This window comes from Canis lupus, chromosome 21 (genome assembly GCF_003254725.2).
Source record: "Canis lupus dingo isolate Sandy chromosome 21, ASM325472v2, whole genome shotgun sequence".
In the NCBI taxonomy this organism is placed as follows: domain Eukaryota; kingdom Metazoa; phylum Chordata; class Mammalia; order Carnivora; family Canidae; genus Canis; species Canis lupus.
The window spans coordinates 29091234-29116734 of record NC_064263.1 but is presented as its reverse complement, the minus strand read 5'-3'; the positions used below and the strand labels follow the sequence as shown (position 1 = coordinate 29116734).

Sequence of the window (25501 nt, the reverse complement as noted above, 5' to 3'; positions counted from 1 at the left end):
TGATTCATTTTTCTTAGAATCTTGACAAAATGATTCAGAAATTCAACCAGAGAACAAATATCTGAAAATAATATCACAGAGCATCCTAGAAATTAAAATGTATTATAAAATATTACAAACAATGAGGCTATGATGCAGAGATAACTTATTGGAGCAGAGCAGACTAGCATCAATAAAATACCCAAGTATCTATGCAGACAATATCTGAAGACAGTGGAGAAAAAGATAAGTAAGAAATAATACAATTATATACAAATAAGCCATAGTATCTCACATCACCCAGTATGTTTTCCTGTCTACTAATATGAAATCCAGGTTTCTTTATTTTAATGTATTTTGGATATACAAGGATTATAAAGAATAATCTAGCATATATTCATATATTCACAATGTAGATTAAGAAGGAAATGTCACAAAAAATTAAAGATCTGCCTGTGTAGCTTATTCTTCTGGCATCTGTTTCTCTCTCCCTTCAGCGATGAATTGTATCATCACAAAACAGGCTGGTAGAAAATCCCTGTCAAAACCAGCTAGATCCAGCATTTCCCTATAAAAGTCCCCTAGCCCCTTCTTCCAGGTGTGCTTGCTGTTTCTTGAAGGCCATAGTCTGCTGCCGCCACCTTTGTCAGGCAAAGCAATGAAACTATTACTCCTCTTTATCCCAGACTCTGTCTTTGAGTTATATTTTGGCTCTGAAGCACAGAAGTCGATTTTCAACAACAATATCACATTTAATTCATAGATTTATTTGAATGAAGAAAATCTATTTCATTCATTATTCTTTGATTAACATTTAGGTGGTTTACAATGATTATAATTATAATGTTAATATTCTTATATAAGTCTACCTTATTCACTTGTGTTTTGTGCCTCTCAGGCCTATATTTAGAGGTGAAATTTCTGGGTTATAGGATATGCATATCTCTAACTTTGCTAACTATTTATACATTGATCTTGGAAGTGGTTGATTCAGTTAGTATCCCACTAGGAATGAATAAATGCTTCTATTTCTCTATATCGTCAGTAATTGTTAGCATTATTTGATTTTTGTTTTAATTTTGCCAATCTGATGGGTGTTTTTTTAAATGGTTTTTATTTCATTTTCCTTATTAATTAGATGGTTGAGATTGTTTCATAAATTTATTGGCTCCCTCTGTTTATCTGCTAAGTGCATGTCTTTATTTTTCATTATTTCTAGCTTTTTTCTGTTTATTTTTATATCTATCAATTTTGTAAGACATTTCTTTTTAAGATTTATTTATTTAGGAAAAAAAAAAAAAAGATTTATTTATTTATTTATTTGAAAGAGAGAGAAAGAATGCGTGCACATCCGTGAGCAGGGGGAAGGGCAGAGGGGACGGAAGAGAGCATCTCCAGCAGACTTCCTGCTGAAGGGTGAGCCCAAGGCGAGGCTCTTACTACCTGAGATCATGACCTGAACCCCAAATCAATCTTTACATATTTATTTTATTTTTATAAATAAATAAATGTGTGTGTGTGTGTGTGTGTGTGTGTGTGTGTGTGTGTATAGTCTTTATCCATTCATGTAGGAACGGATACTTGGGTTGCTTCCATATCTTGGTTAATGATGTAATGAACATTTTCAAATTAGTGTTTTTATTTTGGGGAGAGGTAAGTATCCAGTAGCAGAATTATTATCTTTCTTTTTGAATTATTTTTTTTTGGGGGGGTAACTATCCAGTAGTGGAATTAATGGATTGTATGGTACTTCTGTATTTAATTTTTTGAGGAATGATCATGTTTTCTACAGTGCTGCCACCAATTTGTACTCCTACCAATAGGGCAAGAGGTTTCCTTTTTATCTACATTTGGCCAGCACTTGATATTTCTTGTGTTTTTAGTTTTAGCCATTCTGACAGGTGTAAGGTGATATCTCATTGTAGATTTGATTTGTATTTCTCTGATGATGACTGATGGTGAGGATCTTTCATGTAACTGTTGGCCAAGTGTATGTCTTCTTTAGTAAAATGTCTATTCAGGTCCTCTGCTCATTTTAATTGAATTATTTGGGGTTTTCTGGTGTTGAGATGTATAAGTTCTTTACATAACCAAGGAGATAAAAGATCTACATTCTGAAAACTATAAAAAATTAAGGAAAGAAATTGAAGATGACACAAACAGATGGAAAAATCTTTCATGCTCATGGATTAGAAGAATTACTATTGTTAAAATGTCCATAGTACCCAAAGGATTCTTCAGATTTAATGCAATGCCCATCAAAATATCAATACCATTTTTCACAGAACTAGAATAAATAATCCTAAAATTTGTATGGAAACACAAAGACCTTGAAAGCAACCTTGGAAAAGAACAAAGCTGGTTGTATCACAATCCCAGATTTCAAGATGTAATACAAAGCTATAGTAATCAAAACACTATGGTACTAGCAAAAAAAATAGACACAGATCAAAAGAACATAATAGAGGGTATAGAGATAAACCTTCACTTATATGGTCAATTAATCTATAACAATGGAGGCAAGAATATACAATGGCCATGAAAAATGACAAATACCCACCATTTGCTTCAATGTGGATGGAACTGGAGGGTATTATGCTGAGTGAAATAAGTCAATCAAAGAAGGACAAACATGATATGGTCTCATTCATTTGGGGAATATGAAAAATAGTGAAAAGGAATAAAGGGGAAAGGAGAGAAAATCCATGGGAAATATCAGAGAAGGTGACAGAACATGAGAGACTCCTAACTCTGGGAAAAGAACAAGGGGTGGTGGAAAGGGAGGTGGGCGGGGGATAGGGGTGACTGGGTGATGGGCACTGAGGGGGCACTTGATGGGATGAGCACTGGGTGTTATGCTATATGTTGGCAAATTGGACTCCAATAAGAAAAAAGAATATACAATGGGATAAAGACAGTCTTTTCTATTATATATAAATAATAGTGAAAGGGAATATAAGGGAAGGGAGAAGAAATGTGTGGGAAATATCAGAAAGGGAGACAGAACATAAAGACTCCTAACTCTGGGAAACGAACTAGGGGTGGTGGAAGGGGAGGAGGGCGGGGGTGGGGGTGAATGGGTGAGGGGCACTGAGGGGGGCACTTGACGGGATGAGCACTGGGTGTTATTCTGTATGTTGGCAAATTGAACACCAATAAAAAATTATGTTATAATTAAAAAAAGACAGTCTTTTCAACAAATTGTGCTACATGCATAAGAATGAAACTGGACCATCTTCTTGCACTATCCACAAAATAAACTCAAGATGAATTAAAAACCTAAATGTGAGACCTGAAACCATAAAACCCCTAGAATAAAGCATAAGCAGTAATTTCTCTGACATCAGCAGTAGAAACATTTTTCTAGATATACTTCCTCATGCAAGGGAAACAAATGCAAAAATAAACAAGTAGGACTTTATCAATCCAAAATATATGGCACGGCAAAGGAAACCATCAACATAACAAAAAGGCAGCCTACTGAATAGAAGATATTGGCAAATGGTATATCCAATAAGGGGTTCATATCCCTGATTTATTTATTTATTTATTTATTTATTTATTTATTTATTATTTTTATTATTTTTTTAATAAATTTATTTTTTTATTGGTGTTCAATTTGCCAACATATAGAATAACGCACAGTGCTCATCCCATCAAGTACCACCTCAGGGCCTGTCACCCAGTCACCGCCACCCCTGGCCCACCTCTTTCCACCACCCCTTGTTCGTTTCCCAGAGTTAGGAGACTTCATGTTCTGTCTCCCTTTCTGATATTTCCCACTCATTTTTTCTCATTCCCCCTTTATTCCCTTTCACTATTTTTTATATTCCCCAAATGAATGAGACCATATAATGTTTGTCCTTCTCTGATTGACTTATTTCACTCAGCATAATAGCCTCCAGTTCTGTCCACGTCGAAGCAAATGGTGGGTATTTGTCGTTTCTAATGGCTGAGTAATATTCCATTGTATACATAAACCACATCTTCTTTATCCATTCGTCTGCTGCTATGAACTTTGGGGTGCAGGTGTCCTAGAGTTTCATTGCATCTGTATCTTTGGGGTAAATCCCCAGCAGTGCAACTGCTGGGTCGTAGGGCAGGTATATTTTTAACTCTTTGAGGAACCTCCACACAGTTTTCCAGAGTGGCCGCAACAGTTCAGATTCCCACCAACAGTGCAGGAGTGTTCCCCTTTCTCCATATCCTCTCCAACATTTGTGGTTTCCTGCCTTGTTAATTTTCCCCATTCTCACTGGTGTGAGGTGGTATCTCATTGTGGTTTTTATTTGTATTTCCCTGATGGCAAGTGATGCAGAGCATTTCCTCATGTGCATGTTGGCCATGTCTATGTCTTCCTCTGTGAGAATTCTCTTCATGTCTTTTGCCCATTTCATGATTGGATTGTTTGTCTCTTTGCTCTTGAGTTTAATAAGTTTTTTATAGATCTTATTTGCAAATATCTTCTCCCATTCTGTAGGTTGTCTTTGAGTTTTGTTGATGGTATCTTTTGCTGTGCAAAAGCTTATTATCTTGATGAAGTCCCAATAGTTCATTTTTGGTTTTGTTTCTCTTGCCTTCATGGATGAATCTTGCAAGAAGTTACTGTGGCCAAGTTCAAAAAGGGTGTTGCCTGTGTTCTCCTCTGGGATTTTGATGGAATCTTTCTCACATTAAGATCTTTCATCCATTTTGAGTTTATCTTTGTGCATGGTGAAAGAGAGTGGTCCAGTTTCATTCTTCTGCATGTGGATGTCCAATTTTCCTAGCACCATTTATTGAAGAGACTGTCTTTTTTCCAGTGGATAGTCTTTCCTCCTTTGTCAAATATTAGTTGACCATAAAGTTGAGGGTCCACTTCTGGATTCTCTATTCTGTTCCATTTATCTATGTGTCTGTTTTTGTGCCAGTACCACACTGTGTGGAATCAAAAAGACCCCGAATAGCCAGGGGGATTTTAAAAGAGAAAACCATAGCTGGGGGCATCACAATGCCAGATTTCAGGTTGTACTACAAAGCTGTGGTCATCCCTTATTCTTTTTAAAAATAATGTAGTGCAAGCACAATTACAAACCCAATAGGAATTTGTGATGGTTAATTTTATGTACCAACTTGACTGGACTAAGGGATGTCTAAAGAGTGAGTAGAACATTATTTGTGGGTGTGTCTGTGAGAGTATTTCAGAGGTGGGAGTGAAATTAGCATTTGAACCAGTGGACAAAGTAACGATAGTAGTCATTAATGTGGGTAGGCATCATTCTATCCACTGAGGGCCCTAATAGAACTAAAAGGCAGATAAAAGGTGAATTTGCTCTCTTTGCTTGAACTGGGACATCTATCTTTTTCCCTTGAACGTCAGCATTCCTGGTTCTCAGACCTCAGGTCTCATACTGAGCCTCACACCATTGGCTCCTTGGTTTTCAAGGCTTCAGTCTCAGAATGTTACAACCACTGGCTTTCTCAGGTCTCCATGTTACAGACAGCAGACTATGGGACTTCACAGCCTCTAAAATTGTATGAGCCAAACTATTTTTATGATTTTGTCTATTTATTTGAGAGAGAACATGAGTGGAGAGAGAGAGAAGCAGACTTCCCACCCAGCAGGGAGACCAACATGGAGCTTGATCTCAGAACCCCAGGATCATGACGTGAGCTGAAGGCAGATGATTAACTTAATGAGCCACCCAGGCACCTCAAGCCAACTTTTTTTAAACTTACTTTCTTTTTTCCCTACAACACAAGTTTACTGAAGTCACATACTGTACCTTATTCACCTGTGTAATTCAATGCCCATTGTACCTAGTACATAAAAGATCTCACAATAAATCTCTTTTATCTCTCTATTATCTATTATTTATCTATCTATCTATCTATCTATCATCTATCTATCTATCATCTATCTATCATGTTCCCATCAATCTACTTATTTATCTATGTATCTCTGTAATCATCTATCAGCTATCTTCCTCCTATTGGTCCTGTTTCCCTGGAAAACCTGACTAATACAAAATTCTATGCTCTAATATAAGCTGCCCAAAGATTAGTTTTTGGAGGACATTTTGATGTGCACAAAATTTTTCATTTGTGAGGCACCTAAAACAAAAAGCAAATAATGTAGCCATTGATCTGCTTTTCTTAACTGACATGAGTAGAGTTACAAACATGTAACAGACTCAAAAGTCTCCTCCCTATTATCTTCCTGAGTCATGCCAGGAAGTTAGATGTGTTAAGCTCCTGCGCTCTGTCTGGCTAGAGCCAGAAGATCCAAAATTGTGACTGGAAAAGACTTACTGACATGGTCCTGAAAATTATGTAAAGTGGTAGGATTTCTAATATAACTCTTACTCTCCCTTTGCTCCAACATGTAATATTTCCCATGTTAAATCTATTGCTGATTCTTTCTCCTTCCTTCCTTCTCCCTTTCTTCCTTCCTTCTTTCTTTTTCTCTTTCTTTTTCTCTCTTTGTCTCTTTCCCTTTTTATTCCTTCTGTTTTTTCCTCTTTTTTAAAAAAGTTTTGGGATAAATTGACCCCCCAATTTTTTTTGGTTTGGGCCCACTCTAAGATTGTCTATTCAGACAAATCTCATATATATAATAATTACATAATTTATTTTTTCTGTTAAGAAAGTGACTACAATTTTTTAAGATTGCAAATTCAGTATAATATGCACACTTTTATTTTTCTTGAAATAATTGGTGTTTAAAACTATGTTTTAAAACTTGATAGCTCTAAATTTATAATTTTATCATATGTATATTTGTACTTTTTTGTAATTATAACTATATTGATACAAATATATGTTAAAATTTAAATCCATAAATAATGAAGAAAATAATACAGTAGCTCAAAAAATTCAGATCTTTAAACATTTTTTCTTTTGGCTTTGGCCATATTTTAAATTGCTTTATCAAAAGTTCATTTAAAAAATATAGTAAACATTTTTTTTAAGATTTTATTTATTCATTCATGAGAGACACACACACAGAGAGAGAGAGAGAGAGGCAGAGACACAGGCAGAGGAAGAAGCAGGTTCCATGCAGGGAGCCTGATGTGGAACTCAATCCTGGAACTCCAGGATCATGCCCTAGGCCAAAGGCAGGTGCTAAACCGCTGAGCCACCCAGGGATTCCCTATAGTAGAAATTTTAATTAAAAAGTTGCTTATAGCTTTGTGTTCTCAGTATATTACCTTTTTTTATTATGTCATGTTATTTATGTCTTATATTCTTATCTTGTCTTCTCTAATCATTTTCCTTGACTTTATATTTCCCAAAGTAAGGTCCTGATTTCAAAATAATAAAAATGATAAGAAGTCTTGATACTTAAACTATCTTTGAGTTTTTTAAATGACCATTACTTATCATAAAGATTTGCTTACATTCTTTTTAAAAAAAGCATAATAGAAATAATTAGGTTTGTTTTGCATTCTCTTTTTTCATTTAAATTTAATTTAGTTCACATATATTATATTATTCATTTCAGGGGTAGAATTTAGTGATTCATCAGGTACATATAACACACAGTACTCACCATATCAAGTGCCTTCCTTAATACCCATCATCAGTTACTTCATCCCCCCCCCACTTCCCCTCCAACAACCCTCAGTTTGTTTCCTACAATTAAAAGTCTCTTATAGTTTTGCATTCTCCAAATTTTAATAATTCTATAGTGATAGGTCTCTCATTATCCATATTAAGATAGATATTTTGATGATTGTACACCTTTTATTTTTTATTTTTTTAATAAAATAATTTTTTATTGGTGTTCAATTTACCAACATACAGAATAACACCCAGTGCTCATCCCATCAAGTGTCCCCCTCAGTACCCGTCACCCAGTCACCCCCACCCCCCGCCCTCCTCCCCTTCCACCACCCCTAGTTCGTTTCCCAGAGTTAGGAGTCTTTCATGTTCTGTCTCCCTTTCTGATATTTCCCACACATTTCTTCTCCCTTCCCTTATATTCCCTTTCACTATTATTTATAATCCCCAAATAAATGAGAACATACACTGTTTGTCCTTCTCCGATTGACTTACTTCACTCAGCTAATACCTTCCAGTTCCATCCACGTTGAAGCAAATGGTGGGTATTTGTCGTTTCTAATGGCTGAGTAATATTCCATTGTATACATAGACCACATCTTCTTTATCCATTCATCTTTCGATGGATACCGAGGCTCCTTCCACAGTTTGGCTATTGTGGACATTGCTGCTAGAAACATCGGGGTGCAGGTGTCCCGGCATTTCATTGCATCTGAATCTTTGGGGTAAATCCCCAACAGTGCAATTGCTGGGTCATAGGGCAGATCTATTTTTAACTCTTTGAGGAACCTCCACACAGTTTTCCAGAGTGGCAGCAACAGTTCAGATTCCCACCAACAGTGCAGGAGGGTTCCCCTTTCTCCACATCCTCTCCAACATTTGTTGTTTCCTGCCTTGTTAATTTTTCCCATTCTCACTGGTGTGAGGTGGTATCTCATTGTGGTTTTGATTTGTATTTCCCTGATGGCAAGTGATGCAGAGCATTTTCTCATGTGCATGTTGGCCATGTCTATGTCTTCCTCTGTGAGATTTCTCTTCATGTCTTTTGCCCATTTCATGATTGGATTGTTTGTTTCTTTGGTGTTGAGTTTAAGAAGTTCTTTATAGATCTTGGAAACTAGCCCTTTATCTGATAAGTCATTTGCAAATATCTTCTCCCATTCTGTAGGTTGTCTTTTAGTTTTGTTGACTGTATCCTTTGCTGTGCAAAAGCTTCTTATCTTGATGAAGTTTTAGATTAGATAAAACATATTCATTTTTATGTTTAAAGACACAAAAAATGTATTAGAAACATACATCATGGAACAGGCACAAGAACCTTGAAGATTTATTAATATCTTTACTGTTCATAATTCGTTCTTTTTTTTTTACCCTTTGTTCCTTTATTTAAGATGACAAGTTTCTTTTTAAAGGTTAATTTGGTTGTTTTAATTTTTTTTTATTTATTTATGATAGTCACAGAGAGAGAGAGAGAGGCAGAGACACAGGCAGAGGGAGAAGCAGGCTCCATGCACCGGGAGCCCGATGTGGGATTCGATCCCGGGTCTCCAGGATCGCGTCCCGGGCCAAAGGCAGGCGCCAAACCGCTGCGCCACCCAGGGATCCCAATTTGGTTGTTTTAAAAAATTAATTGGTTTATAGAAGTGCTGGCTTCATAATTCATTCTTACTAATAGGATACTTATATGATACTAATAGGGCAATCCCATATTAAAAATCTTTAAAAGTTAATTGTGTGTTAACACATTATCAGTTGCGAATTCCATTCTCTTCTATTTTGATAATGCTAGTTAAGATGATATACTGACTGCAGCTATTTAGGATTATCATCAACAGATAAGGATCGGCTTCCCTCAGCAGCCACCTATTTACCACCTACTATATGATCTTAAAAAAGGAGATAAGATATTTTAGCAACATCAAAAAAGATTACCCTGATCCTCACTGGAGACTTCTCAGGTACTTGTTAATAACCAGCACAACAGTGAAGCCCCAAGGAACTGATCCTTGAATACATGTTTCCAGCTAACAATGTCCCTTTTTTAATGAAAATTATTAAGGAATCCACACATTGGAACCTTAAGAAGCAGACAATTCTTGGAGGGCAACAGCTCACCCAAAATGTTCTAATTTTCAGGTGATGACACAAAGTGTCCAGTGTCTAGCCAAGAAAACAAACCGAGGTTAATTTGAGATCTCTTCTCTTTTATTAATTTGCTTTATTACTAATCTATATTATCATAGTTTGTTGTATTTACCAGTCTTAAATTGGTGAGTTTTAATAATTTTTAACAGTGGAAATAGTTATCACAGTTACTTAATTGTCTTTTCCTATGATTACTTTTTGATCGAATTTTTTATAGAGATGGTTTAGTTATTTGACATGTGTATCATGAGAAGATTAAAACCAAGATACAAACATGTTGTACCTTTTTGCCTCAGCCCAGTGGAAAGAAGGCATAGTATTAGGATGGATCATAAATTAATGATTATTTCACTGTTAGAAAAACATAGAATTATCTTAATATGTACTTATTTTCCTCTTTAGTAGTATCTCTTTTTTTAAAGATCTTATTTATTTATTCATGAGAGACACAGAGAGAGAGAGGCAGAGACACAGGCAAGAGGAAGAAGCAGGCTCCATGCATAGAGCCCGATGGGAGACTCAGTCCAGGGACTCCAGGATCACTCCCTGGGCTGAAGGCAGGCACTAAACTGCTGAGCCACTCAGGGATCCCCCCAATAGTATCTTTTACATCTTTTCACTGCAAATGCCATATTCTGTTGTATTACTTTATTTCCTTTCTCCCTAGAGCATGAATTTCCTGAAATCACACACTGTCTTATTAACCTAAAAAATACAATACCTATTGTACCTAGTACATGGTTGATATTCAATATATACTTTTGAATGAATGTTCAACTACAAGGGTAAATAAATGAACAGTCTCTCCAACGTTCTTGCAAAAGGCCTGTTTTTTGTGTTTTAGGAGATTAGAGATAGAGGTAGGCATGGGGAGTTATTGCTTAATAGTTATGGAGTTTCTATTTGTGGTGATGAAATATTTGGAAATATATAGTGCTGATGGTTGTACAATGTAAGTACTTCAAAGGCACAATAAAAGAGCACAATAAAATTTTTATCACTGCTTATATGACTGTTATGCTTCAAACATCACATTACAAACTAAATAGAGTCTGTGTAAGTTGAATCTCAGACTTTAGAAAAAGATAGATATGGATACTAAAGTTGAAAAGTGGCACAAATGCCTTAGAATATGGAGAGTTTCTTATCAAAGACAATATACAATGAAAAAGTGGCTCAGGAAAAGATTGATGTGTTGTGTATGAGGGTAGACTGATTGCTTTCATTCCTTTTAAAGTATCTAAAAACAAACACCTCAGATTCTATGGAAGGTAAGCCTGTGCCAAAGCATGAAGGCCAGCTGTTTGGTGAAAGATACTTTTCAACTCTGACTAACCTGAGTTTCCCTGGCTAGCATTAGCAGGAAACTCTGTGTCTGGGGAATTTGTATACGCACAAAGCATTGTTGGCTAAGTGAGGCAAACTAAAGGTCAGACTACCTCCACAGTAGCCCACAAAATCATTTACAGATGAAGTTCATCACTCAGAGAGTATCAGGGGGAAAATGCAAAGATCATCAGACATGAGTGAATATATTACCTACAAAGGGTCATTTTTTGAAGCTATTCTTTGAGAAACTCATGTTACAGCTTTCCCATTGATACATCTCCTTTTAGACTTCTTAGAAAGAGTTACTTAGCAGTCCTCTCCATCTGTTTAAATCTCATGCCAGATCCAGAGTATCCTGGGCTGCCTCAGCCCATCTCTGGTCTAGGGTTGATACTCTTACTGCAAGCACTCTTGGTCTAAGAAAGTGCTAGCAATCAATCGATCAATATGTGTGTGTGTGTGTGTGTGTGTGTGTGTGTGTGTTATTCTCAATATCTTGAAGCTATAAGCGAGTACATATTTTGGGGTCACTTTTCCTCTTTCCAGTGCTGGATGTTCTGTACATGGAGTAACTTACTGGCTCTTACTGTCAAAAGTACTACTATAATGCCTCCTGACACTTTCCACAATGATTCAAAACCTACAGACCCATTAACAAGCCACATAATAGCCTTCCAGGAAGATAGTATTCTGTAGATTTAGCAGGTATAAATGTGTTGTTCTAAATACTTCAAAAACTTTTAGATAATACACGATACCTCTAGTCCAAGGATAAGATGTACTAGAGAAGGTGACAGATTAATTTTAACTTTTACCATTGATCCTTGGGGTACATAGAGAGTCCAGCTACCTCCTTCCCATAAAAAAGCCAAATATTCTCAGACGGATCTGTTTGGTATTAATGCCATAGACCAGGGGGTTGAGAACAGGGGGCACAAGAAGGTAGAGATTTGCAAGTACAATGTGGACATGAGGAGGTACTTGGTGGCCAAAGCGGTGGGTGAAAAAGGAAAAAAAGGCAGGTACATAGAAAACAAGAATCACACAAATGTGAGCTCCACAAGTGCTAAATGCTCGGAATTGGGCATCCTTGGAGGGTAGGCGCAGCACTGCCCGAAGGATCAGGCCATAGGAGGTGGCAATGAGGACCACATCCATGCCAGTGACTGAAAGTGCCACAGTGAGACCATAAATGGTGTTGGGCTTGATGCTGGCACAAGCCAGCTTGGCAATGCCCATGTGCTCACAGTAGGTGTGGGGGATGATGTGATGTCCACAGAAGGGTAAGCGTTCGATGAGGATAACAAAGGGGAAGACAAAGAGAAGACCACGGACCACACATGCCAGACCAATCTTCCCAATCACTGTAGCATTGAGGATGGATGTATAATGAAGCGGACGGCAGATAGCCACATAGCGGTCAAAAGCCATGGCCAGTAGAACTGCTGACTCTGTGGCAAAGATAGTGTGAACAAAAAACATTTGTGTGAGACAGCCATGGTAGGAAATTATGTGGGACCTGAGCCAGAAGATTGTTAGCATTTTGGGCAGTGTGGTAGAACAGAGAATCAGGTCAGTGATAGAAAGTAGGCACAGGAAGAGGTACATTGGCTCATGCAGAGTTCTATCTGTCATGATGATGTAGAGGATGGTGCCATTGCCAACCAGAGCAAGGATATACATGGAGCAGAAGGGTATGGCAGCCCACATGTGCTGGTCTTGCATCCCAGGGATTCCAAGTAGAATAAATGTGGAGGGATGGAAGGCAGTGTCATTGGTGACCGATGCAGAAAGCATAATGATGAAGAGAACACAAGGCCTTATCTTCCTAAAAGTGGTTTAGAAAATGAAATGAATCATCCTTGATGTAATTTATTCCTCCCACATATCCATTCAATTTCTTGCCTCTCTTTCATTCCCACCAATTCTATTCCAATTCATGCCTTCCTCATTTCTTGCGTAGGGGTATTAAAACAGCTTTCTAAGTAATATGCTTACTTTTAGGGCTTCCATCTTCCAGTGAGGCCTCTACATTGCTGTGGAGGGGCTCTATCATGTGAAAATCATCAATAATAATACAAAGACAACCTTCCTTAGTGTGTTTTCAGAATCCCTTGTATTACCCTCCTCTGGTCTACCCTTCTTCACTTCCCATCATGTTGTAGGTCCTGAAATACTGGACCATATCCAGAGACTCCCTCGCTTTCTCACTTCTGATTGGATTTGACGGTGGTTAACACCGAGAGAGGATTAAAGGCAGGTCAGGGATTTGTTCTTTTTGGCTCTCTCCCGATAGGGTTGCTGCAAGCTGGTTTTATCTCTGTAAATATCCTTCTCTGGCTTTGGTAACCATGTCCTTTTGTCCCTTTAGTCCAAGGGACTATAAGACTGCTTGCTGTCACTAATGCAGGAAGTTCACAAGCACTTGTGACTTCTCTATGCTTAATCACATCTTTGAAAACAGTTTCTGTATTACACTGTCCTGAATTTTCCTAATGTAGATGTGAGTTCCATTTCCTGTTAGGATCTTGCTATGGCAAGCAAAGCTCTCCTGGATTTTACCCACCTATCTCATATTGTTTACCATCCTACTCCACTACTTACTTCATGCTCCAGCCATATGTGTTTTGAAATGTCGAACATCATGCTTTATCGTATCTGCATGCTTTTTCATGTATTGCTTTTGGGGGCACAGAATAGTTATTCCCATTGTTCACCTGATGAGCTGCTACTTAATATTATTCAAAACCCACATGAATATTTTCCTTTCTATGAAGCTCATCTATGATCTCTGCTGCTGTGGAGAGACAGTCATACATCTTCAGCATACCGTCCTTAGGAAATATAAACTATGATTATGCGTATGTCTTTTGCCCCATTACACTATGAAATTTGAGTCTCATTTTTTTCTACAACTGGCATTAATGCCTTATATACATAAGACCAATAAATAACATTTAACAGGTAAATGGATAAAAGATTGAACACAGCAAATGAATTTTTTAACAGACTTTTGTAAGTGACCAGAGTTGAAAAATGGTTTTCCTTTGGGTCAGACAAGGTCTTCTCTTGTCATATCTATGATGCCCATCATGTTGTTTTCACTCAATATACTCCAGGAGGTGCTCCTATTTAGCTCTTCAATAATTTGTAGTCTAATCTAATCTACCTATGTAATAAATTTCTATCATTTTCTTGACTGGCTTCATAATTTAGTTGGATTATAAAACATACCTGCGTGAATCTATTTTGTTTGCCTTAAAGTATGAGCCCTGATATGACCAATCAGGCCAGAAACCACAGAGGCTTGTGCTCCCCGAAGTCTCCAAGTGAAGCATGCCATGGGAAGGGAAGTAGAAAGTCAGAAACCAGGGCTCCCAGGTAGGTTAAAATAAGGGAAGGTTTCTAGGAGTGACTAAGCCATAGATTGAGATTATGCCAACAGCCAAGAAGAAAAGAGTGAGAAAGGCATCTTTTCCTGGAGCCATCTTGCCTTGAGAGATCTTTGTGGGTGAAGTCAAAGTCATCATTTTTATCTTATTGAAGTCCAGTCTTTGGGACTCAAAGACCTTCTGTTTTAGAAGGGACATTAACATTAAGTTGATCCAATTGTCCTCTCCTCAAAAGAATTTTAGAATGTGGAAATACCTAAGACAAGATAAAATATTCTATAATAATTAAAAATAATATCCTTTATTCAATCCCCTATTCATACCCAATTGTATTATTAAAGACCAACTAATTTTGTTTGTTTTATTAATTGCAATATGCATTTCTCAGGTGCTACTGCAAGTTTATTCATGCTAACAATTATTATAGCTATAAATCACATAGATTATAATGTCATTACAACTTTTAATTACTAGTACAATTATTATTTTGCTTAACTTTTTAAGCCATAAAATAAAATTTATTATAATTCTATTATAATTTTTTATATTCTCAAAAATTCAATAATCAAGTTATAACAACAAGTGACTATAAACATTTCAATGTTCATCTTGGAAAGTATAAATATTTTTTAATTTCTATCCAGGAAATACCTGTGGTTTTTTTTTTTTTTTTTTTTTTTTTTTTTTTGATTTTTTTTTTTTTTATTGGTGTTCAATTTACTAACATACAGAATAACACCCTGTGGTCATCAAGACAGTGTGGTACTGGCACAAAAACAGACACACAGATCAGTGGAACAGAAGAGAGAATACCTGTGGTTTTAAACAATAGTTAAATAAATGGAATATAATCTTGTCATCTATTTGGGAAATAAATTACAAAACATGAACAGTTCAATAATTTTATGATGCTTGGCTCCCAAATGTGTTATCTTGAAAAGTGATCATGGGGAAGTTGCCTGTACAACTCTAATTGCAGAAAATCTATGCTTTTTTGAGACAGTCATCTTCAATTTCAGACCCTCTGAGTCTGAGAATTTCTCCTTTCCTTAAGTCAATATCTGTGAACAATCCACATCAGAGAAGTACTATTCTTCTTCAGTGTCCTAAGTTTTCAATTTTATGAATTTAATATAATTTCTAAAGTTGCTCCTTCATTTTACTACTTTGTCAAAAAACACATTATTGATAGTCTAATAAATACCAGATACTCTTCTAGATTTTTTATAATATTAAGTAGTAAGAATACGCATGCTCCATGATACTTTAAGCTTGCTAATGAGAAGACATAATTAATCAAATAATATCCAATATATGTGTGGAAATGCTATGTTGATGTATGCTATGAAGAAGATACATAAGCCAGATCTTTTTCAAAGAAAGCTTCACAAAGGAAATAAAACTTAAGTCTCCAAATCTGAGTCTTCCTCAAATGCTTCAAACATCTCTTGTACAACTTACTTCCTAGGATTGTCACCTTTTTTATGTAGTCTGCAAAATACGAGATCAGAGACTAAATTCAGAATGCCTGGGTTCAAAATGCATCCTGATTGCAGTTACTTGTTACTTGTCTTATTCCCCTCTGTTCTCAGTTTCCTAATATAAAATTCAGGTGATACTTCATAAGGTTGTCAGGGAATTAGAAAAAATCACATAAAGTACATGATACAGTTTGTAATTTAATATGCATTTGTTATAATGCAGACATTTCTCATACTTTTGCACATCTAAGAGTGCATTGGGCTAATGGTGTACTTGCCTCTCAGAAGAGGAAACTTCATTTAGTTCCTATGTTGAAAGATACACTGGATTTTCTTGAGTCTGTAATCCAAGGGTGAAGGCATTGTGATTTCATCCACTTTTAAATTAAGAACTATCTTCAGAGATATCCAAGACCACTTCTCAGTTAGCTGGGTTTGGTAAACTCTCACAAGATCTGAGATGGAATGGCTCTTCAGTGATCCCAATCGCATCAATGTGACAATGTCATTGAGTTCCCCTCAGTAATTTCCCTTTTGAACCAAGAAACAATTGTGGTATTTGGGATCCTTCAGTACAACAGGAATGAGTATATTCTGTGCTGCTACTAAGAGACAGTAAAGAAGAAAAACATGTATCTTATTTGAGTTAAAGGAAGAACTTCTATTAGGCTGTTCAATAAGACAGTCATCTGATTTTGCCCCTGAAAAGACAATAGAACCTGGAGATACTGTAACAGAGATTCCTGGTTTGATGGGCTTCTAAGTTTCCTGCATGTTAAATTACTGGACAGGATTAGAGAATTGGATTGAAAAAGTGCCAGCTATACGTGGACCCTGGTGAGGTTAAAAATCAGATGAGTTTGATGATTCCCTAGGCTCTCTGTGATGATTTTAGATATTCAAGAACAAGTTTACTCTCTAATTAGATGGATAGATGGATGGATAGATAGATAGATGATAGATAGATAGATGATAGATAGATAGATAGATAGATAGATAGATAGATAGATGATAGATAGATGATAGATAGATAGATAATAGATGATAGATAAATAGATAGATAGATAGATAGATAGATAGATAGATAGATAGATAGATGATAGATAGATAGATCACTCCTGCCAAGTTGATATGAGTGATAACAAGATGCAGCTATTATTAAGAAATTCTGAATTCATCATTACTTTAAGAAAGGCTGTTCCCAGAGATCTACCTTCCTGGCTTGTCTTGAGTCCATAAGGAAAATAGCAAGAGACTAAAATATCTAATTGCAACAGGAAGGACTGAAATGCAAAGAAAAGAAGGACTTACCAATAATACATTTTAATATGCACTGAGGCTATGCAAACACCTGAGGAATTCAAGGAACTGTACTTCTTATAATGGAGTCAGGGGACAATCTGATATAACTTCTGGAGTGGCCAAGGATATAGATATCTTTGTATGTTTGTCATTTCCCTGTATCTTCCTGGTCATTCCTCCTAATCTTACAGAACTGTCCTCAACCTTTTTTTCTATCAATTTCATCCATTTGACACTCACCCCCTTGATGGTCAGCTGTACTGGAAAAATCTTGATTCGGCACAAGTAACATACTCCTGGATATATGATTTGGTGTCTCTTATCTCCACCTTTTTTTTGACCTAGAGAGGCTGTGGTGTGGCTCAGAGCACCAAAGGTCCCAGCTGCTTAAAGAGAGGTGAATTTGCAAATAAGATCCCTAAGGAGACACACCAATCATATCAGAGTCTTCTCTTAAAGGAAGGACATTATTTTAAGGCAAGAGAAAGGACATCACTGTCCTACAGTAAGTTAATATCTTCCCAGCACTTAGATAAAAACAAACAAACATGGGTAGCCTGGGTGGCTCAGCGGTTTAGCGCCGCCTTCACCTCAAGGCATGATCCTGGAGACCCAGGATCGAGTCCCACATTGGGCTCCTTGCATGAAGCCTGCTTCTCCCTCTGCCTGTGTCTCTGCCTCTCTCCCTCTCTGTGTCTCTCATGAATAAATAAATAAAATCTTAAAAAAACAACAACAAAAAACATGTAGCCAAATTGTGTGAAATGGTTGTGAAGGGATATTCAGGGAGAAAGGAGATGACATGGAATGAGGATAGACTGGGAAGAGGTATACCTTGAGTTGGAATTTGTATGGCTCCCTTTGGTTCTTAATTCAATGCCACATATTACATGATCTCAAGAAAATAATCACTTTGCTTACTCCGAATTTCTCCACATTGACCTGGAGCTTGAGTGTTTAATTCCCTTTAACAGTTTGTATCCTCATTAGGGTAATTCTTTGTCTTTTTTCCTTTATCTAATTAGATCAGATGATAAGCTATTGATTCAAAAGTATTGTTAGTTACAGTCCAGTGTAAGATACATTCTTCTATTATGCACAGAGGGAATGATATGGTGGGCTTTTGAAATACTTCTATTTATTTCTCATCAAAGTCTCACTCAGGCCAAGTATCTAGGTAGCCTGGAAGGAAGATGCAAAAGTATATGTTGGATTGATTATGTCAGGAGAGACTCTTATAAATTATGAAAACATTTCCTCCCCAGGCTGGATTGTCATTTTAAACTATCAAAACTAGGGTATATCTGAACCATGGGAAGATAGCTTTCTAAGGAAGAGTGGACAAGGTGGACTCATATTCATTTCAACTGTACTCACCAGGTAGATCTCACAGAACTGCAAACATCTTAGTTATCCTTCTTCACCCTCCCTCACTCCAGACCTAGGTATCTAACTCATGGGTATTGAACCATAAGTACATGTTCAGAGCATAATAATATTTATAATATATCTGTGATTTTTTTCATGCAAGTTGGTGTGTAAATTGGTTCAAGATTTTTAGAAAGTAATTCGAGTATAAACTTAAAAAGTGATTTCTCTTAATCTAGTCCTGCCACACAGAAGAATCTATTTTATTGAAAATAAATTAAATTAAAATGAGAGAGATGTAGATTTGAATCCCAGGTCTGACATTTACCAGCTGAGACATTTTGAATTGGCTGTTTAATTTTTCAGGCCCTTAGTTTCTTCATCTGTAAAATAGAGTCATTAATTACACCATAAGTCTATTCCAAAACTTTATTGTACACTGGAACCTCCTGAGAACTTTTTAAAAAATGCTGGTGTCTTAATCCTACCCACAACCACGCTGATTTAATTGCTATGGCATGAAACCTAGGCCATGACAGTGGGTAGATCATCAAGGTTCTGAGAGAGGATATACTTGGTATAGTTGAGAAGATTCAAGAAGACAAGCATGCCAAAAGCAAGTAAGTCAGGGAGTAGATGAGATCAGAGATGCACAGGAAGTTAAGATTGTTTTGGATTCTGTAATAGAGATTTCTGATTCTCAAATCTATCTGGTTTCTCTCTCCTTTGTCTATATAAAAGTGTTCCTGATATTTTTAGAGGGGGCCATGTGGCTATTTATGGCCAACGACATTAGAATAGAAGTGGCAAATGTCATCTTAGGCTAAAATATTTAAGAACTAGTGTGTATGCTCTATGTTTTCTCTTCATCTGCTGCAGTGACAAGGAAGCCATACTGTCATCACTGAACTGCAAGTTACAAGCAACCTGGGTCCCTGAATCACTGCACAGAGAAAAACTACACTTGATATTTGTCAATTGCTATAAGACTTTGTGGACATAAGAAATAAAACAACTTACATGTCCATTGACAGATCAATGGATGAAGAAATATATACATATCTACATATATCTATAGTACATATATCTAATGGAAAATATATAATGGAATATTATCTAGCAATAAAAATAAAATCAAATCATTTGCAACAACTTGGATGGAACCAGAGATCATTATGCTAAATGAAATAATGAAAAATGAAATAACTCCAAGAAAGACAAATAACATATGATCTTTCTCTGTTTTATACATGGAATAGAAGAAAAAAAAAAACAAGCTCACGGACAGAGTATAGATTAGATCATTGGCAGTGGTTGGTGGTGGAAGAAAAATGGATGAAGGTGGTCAAATGTGACATAGCTAGAATTTTCTGAGATGTTCTCTGAAAATGCAGGTACTGGGCATGTCACTAAGGTATTTTCTTCATCTCCATTTACAGATAACAATGCTAAGATTCAGAAGTCCCCTGTGCCAGGCACTTCAATAGTTTAATTGTCTGGAGAACCCAGAAGGTCTGTTCCCCAAGCACTCATATTCTAAATCAATCTTCATGTTAATATGGCCACATTTTGTGTGTGTGTGCATATGTATATGTATATATATATATATATATATATATATATATATATATATATATACAGTTTTTTTTTTTTAATTTAGAAGTTTAGAAGTCTAGCCTGGTCCATTTAATTTACAAATCCAGGCTGATCCATTAACTCTTGGTTAAGAATCTCCATTCCATTCCAGCCTGCCCTGCCTGTTTCTTAAATTGGATACAGAAGCTTGGAGAGTAGCCAGCCAATTGGATAGCTGAAATCTCATGACTTCACTGGTCTTCAGGTGAAGGCACCAGGGATCCCAGGCGCTAATCTGTTTCTGGAAGTGGTGGCAGGTTCCTACCACTCACCGGCCCCTGTCCCACAGGGCACTTGGGCTGTCAATGAGCAGAGGAGCTTGCAGGAGACCGTGGGCAGGGGCATGGACATGAGGCAGGGGCATGGACACTGAGGCAGCAAAGGTGCTTTCTCACTGGTAGTGTGACAGTCGTGGTTCTGCATCTGTGAGGAATCTTTGGGTGCCAATGGTCACGGCCTCAGTGCCTTCAGGAGTGACTGGAAGTGACCCAGTCCTGTAGACCTTTGGTACTGGGAGGTGGACACTCCCAATGGCCAAGGAAAGCTAGTGAGATCTGCTTACACAGCACCCCCACCAACACACATATCCCAAGGGCCAGGAAATATTTTTTCCAGGAAACTAAATTTAGTAACTAAGAGAGTGCATAGCATTTTAAACTGAATCCATACCCCTTTCTGGGCCTTCCCCAAGCATTAAGTTTTAGTGGTTAAGAACATGGACTTTGAGACTAGCTTGTGTGGGTTAATATCCCGGCTCCCCCATTTTCTAGCTGTGTGAATTTGAGCAATGTGATACCCTCTCTGGGCCTTGGTTGTCTGGTCTATATAATGGAGATAGTAATAACACTTCATTCAAAGGCTCCTTAGCAGAATAAAATAGGACTGTTGTGTGCTTGGCACTCTGTCTGGGACCAGGAAGGGCTTGGAAGACTCTGGGGCATTGAGATGGCATAACTTCATCTATTGAAAGTTGGCGGGGCCAAACAGCACATAGAGCCAAAAAACTGCCCAAGACACTCACACAGCCTAGGGAACAGCTATGTGCCCCAAGGGACCTTAGAGTCTGAGGACTTAAAAAAACTCAACAACCTCAAAACAAAATTTTAAAAAAGAATATGAGAAGAAATAGAGAAATATGATATAATTACCATGAGTTATAAAACTTAGGAAGCTGTATATTCCAGCTTGCCCAGGAAAGTTCCAATTTATATCTGTTATCTAAGTAAAATTATGTTTCCCTGTCACTGTCAAATTATTGTGGTCTCTTTAGAACTAAAAACATTCTTATTTTAGCAATGGTAAGTTTAAAATAAGGCGAGTCAGTGTACTTACAATTTTATCCCATAGCTGCAGACCTAGAGTGGACAGTCAATTTAGAAAAAAAGTTACTGGAAAAGCACAGTGAAGTGAGTGTGTTACAAAGTGAAAGAAGGTTAAAGGAGAGAAATAGTTTGTACTCAACAGAAATTCTAAGAATGAGTTATAAAATTAATGCTGGTAAGGAGGAAGGGAGAAAAGAAGAGATTGAGGAAATATGAAAAGGTAATAAAATGAATTTATTATAAATGAATTGAAGAAGTGGAGAGATTATTGGACTGAGATTCAAGAAAAAGTGAATTGGAAAAATAGGAGGTGATGGATCAGGAACTGAATGCCTAATATTTAGATTTTTAATAATCTGCATATATTTGTGGGAACACAAATTCTAAGTTGTTTCTAAGGAATTAAATAGGTGAAGTAGGATGGTCAAGATCTTTAGAGAAAAATTCAGAGTACTGAGAATCTAGTTGTTCCAGTTATTTATTATTGCATAGCAAAATACCCCCATAAGTACTGATTTCAAACAATTTATTATCTCATGATTCTGTAGGTTTCCTGAGATCATTTGGGCAGGTTGTTGCTTGGGGTTTCTCCTTCTCTCTCTTTCTCTCAATCAGATGCAATCATTGATGCTGCAATCAGATGCATTGATTGATGCTGCAATCAGATTTTTTTTTAAGATTTTATTTATTCATTCATGAGAGACACAGAGAGAGAGAGAGGCAGAGACACATGCAGAGGGGAGAAGCAGGCTCCATGCAGGGAGCCCGACGAGGGACTGATACCAGGTCTCCAGGATCACACCCTGGGCTGAAGGTGGCGCTAAACTGCTGGGCCACCGGGGCTGCCCATGCAATCAGATTTTGGATAGATCTGCAGTTATCTCTAAGCAATTGATGCAATTAATTCTGGCTATTAACTAGTAGCTCAGCTAGACTGTGAACTACATGAACTCTCCATGCGGTCTGGGATTCTCACTGTATGGTGGCTGTGTTGTAGAGAAGAGCATCCAAAAATGCAAATATCTATCCAGAGACACCAAGGAGGAAGATGTAAGGGTTCTTATAATCCAGCCTTGAATATCCTGAAATGTAATATTGATTACATTTTTTTTCAAGGAAGTCACTAAGGCCAGCCCAGATAAGAAGGGAGTAAAATTACACCACACCTCTTAGACAAGTGGCAAGACCATATTGCAAAGTGTATAGGATGCATGATATTGTTTTGGCTATCTTTGGAAAATAACACTTGCAACACTGCACTCTAGGTCATAATAATGCCGATCTTTTTTTACATACAAAAATATTAACAAAACAAAACAAAAAATATGTTCACCTCTTCCCTAAGATCCCAATATTTCATTCCCACTACAAGACTAGTTCAAAGTCTAAGACCTCAGCCTCTAAATCAGGACAAAGTGTGAATAGGGCTCCTTCAATTCAGTTTCTTGTATACAGATTCTTGAATGCACTTCCTTTCAATCTGAAGACCTGTGAAGTAAAGAAATGAGAAAGAAATCTTCCATTTACACAGCCAACACACCATGGTGATGCTGAGATGGATAGCTGCAATTGATCCTTATATGTAAAATATTGAGAGATTCGTATTACAGTCACTAGCCCATTAGAGTTTCTAAAATCCAGCCAGAGATTAATATCACCAGTTTCTTAAAAAGGACCCAATCCTGCTCCCTGGGAATGATTCTCCATGGCTTTTGTCTAACCTCTGAGTATTTGGCTCTGAATTCTGTCATCTTTGCTTCTCATTGAGTAGTGACCTATGTTTACATCTGAGTACTTTTCTTCATCTGCTTTCTGCCTATGAAGTTGGAGACCCAAAGTCCCTTTTCATTTTGCACCAATTCCGTTCCTTTTGGTCCAAGCTGATGGTGCTTACATGCGTACATTTCTCTTAAAAATTGTGGTCTTCTACGAATCTTTTAGGTTTTACTCCATTAGACAGAAATCTTACCCACAAATATCTTCCAGTTTTCTCCCTGTTTGATTTTGTCTGAGAGTTATGGTTCTCTGGGAAAATGTCCTTAAGATTCCAGGAAGCTTCTTTGTCTAATTGAGAAGATTTATTAGGCATACCCTTAAATATTTCTCTACTCTAAGCAAAGGAGTTTACAGTCTTGTCTTAGAGATAATATTACACCCTGAAGACATTTCTTTTTTTTTTCCAAAGAGAGTCTTTGTCATTTGGAAAGGCTGGAAGGAGATTTCCTTTTTATTTGCATTTAGCCAACTATGATTCCTTTAAATTTACTCTAAGTTATGCTTGAACACTGAATAATTTCACTTTAGCTTACATCTATCTGTACCTAATCATCTGTGGTATAAAAATAATGTTGATATTTTCAATACTCTGCTTCACAATCCCCATGGCCAAATGCATCGGTTAATTAGGTATATCTTCTACTTTCTAGGTTATTATATTTTCAAACCTCCTATAATTACATAGCACTTGTACCTGTTTCTCCAGCTTCCAATAATAATTTTCTCACTGTCTTTCAGGCCTCCATTAACAGTTCATCAAGGCCCTTTCAGCTTCTGCTTGCTGACTATGCCAAAGCTAATGCTACATGCTTTAGGTTTTTGCTACTACACCAACACCCCACTCCCTGTTACCACTTTCTGCATCATGTCTCTATTGCTGCATAACTAGCCATCCCTAAGTTTATTAGCTTAAAACAGCAAATTATTACTTTTTTGGTTCTATGACCTGGTTTTGATTGGTTGAGTAGTTCTCTCTTTGAGTCTCTCATACATTAAAGAGAGATGTCAGTTGAGCCTACAGAGGCTGTTTAAGATAACTTACCAACATGTTGTTGTGAACTGTTGACTGAGATCTCAACTGAAGTCCTTTAGCAGAATATTTAGACATGGCTTCTCCATCTGGTCAAAATACTTGTAGCTTGGTATTTGGGTTCCAAAAGGGAGCATGCCAAGATAAAGCATTTCAAGAGACCCAAATGGAAGCTGCAAAGGTTTTTGTGACCTAACCTCAGAAGCCTCAGAATGACACTTTCACTGAATTCTATTTATCAAGGAACCCCTTTGTTTAATCCAGATTCAAGAGAAATAGAATTAGACTCCACCCAAAATGTGGAATGGCAAGTTCACATTGCAGAAAAGCATGGAAGATGGAATATAGTATTCTGTCTTTATCTTTAGAGAATACAGTCTATCACACCAAGTTATTAATGGATCCTCTCTGTGTTCATTAAAATCCCCAATAATCATGATGAAAATTGTGCCAGAAGTGAAATCCTTCAAAGACTATAGTAAGTAGAGATAATTGATAATGTATTTTGATGATATGAGATTTAAAGTTGTGGAATTTTAAGATGGATCAATAATACTAAGCAAGAAACAGTTATTGGGAGCATAAAAGAGAGCTATGTTACTCCAAGCCCAGGAAATTACTAGAAGAACCAAGTCTATGGGTATTTAAAAGGACCAGGACTTTTCTGATTTGGAAGGATCCACGATTTCTTAGGTGTCAGAATCACCTAGAGAACTGTTAAAGAACACAGAGGCTCATGGAAGTAGGATAAAACCTGAGACTTTGCAAGCATATCAAATTACCCAGGTGGTTATGAGACTCATTGGTGTTTGAAAACCATGTTTTTGGATGATTAATCATCCTGGATGATTCCAAAAGAAGGTAATCATTTGCCATTAGCTTTAACTCTCATCTGGAAAGTATTCAATAAAACTATCCCAAATTGTTAGACCTTTTGGTCATCTCTTTTAACCTATTAATTAAGAGTAATATTCTACTTTTTTCATCTACATTATATATGATCACTATTCTATCCCATAAGTCTTGGAAATCTAACTCAAAATGAAATAGAAATTTCCCTCTGATCTATCTTTGCAGGCAGACACATCTTCTTCAACCTTTTCTGTTGCCTTTCTTGACATCTGCCTCCTTACCTTGTCTTATTGATTCCTCCAACACATAGAGGACTTTTAGGACTTCATATGTATTGAAATCACCATT

General features: G+C 36.9%; 1 protein-coding gene across 1 annotated transcript; it reads right to left on the bottom strand.

Annotated features, from left to right (window-relative positions):
* Positions 1-8746: 8746 nt before the first annotated feature.
* On the bottom strand, positions 8747-25427 carry LOC112667520 (olfactory receptor 52D1-like). Its single transcript, XM_049098843.1, has 4 exons — positions 24314-25427; positions 22829-22983; positions 15201-17553; positions 8747-15038 (listed from the first exon to the last, which is right to left on the bottom strand). Exon 4 carries the CDS (start codon positions 12790-12792, stop codon positions 11842-11844), a length of 951 nt encoding a protein of 316 aa, XP_048954800.1. The 5' UTR covers positions 12793-15038; positions 15201-17553; positions 22829-22983; positions 24314-25427; the 3' UTR covers positions 8747-11841.
* Positions 25428-25501: the final 74 nt, after the last annotated feature.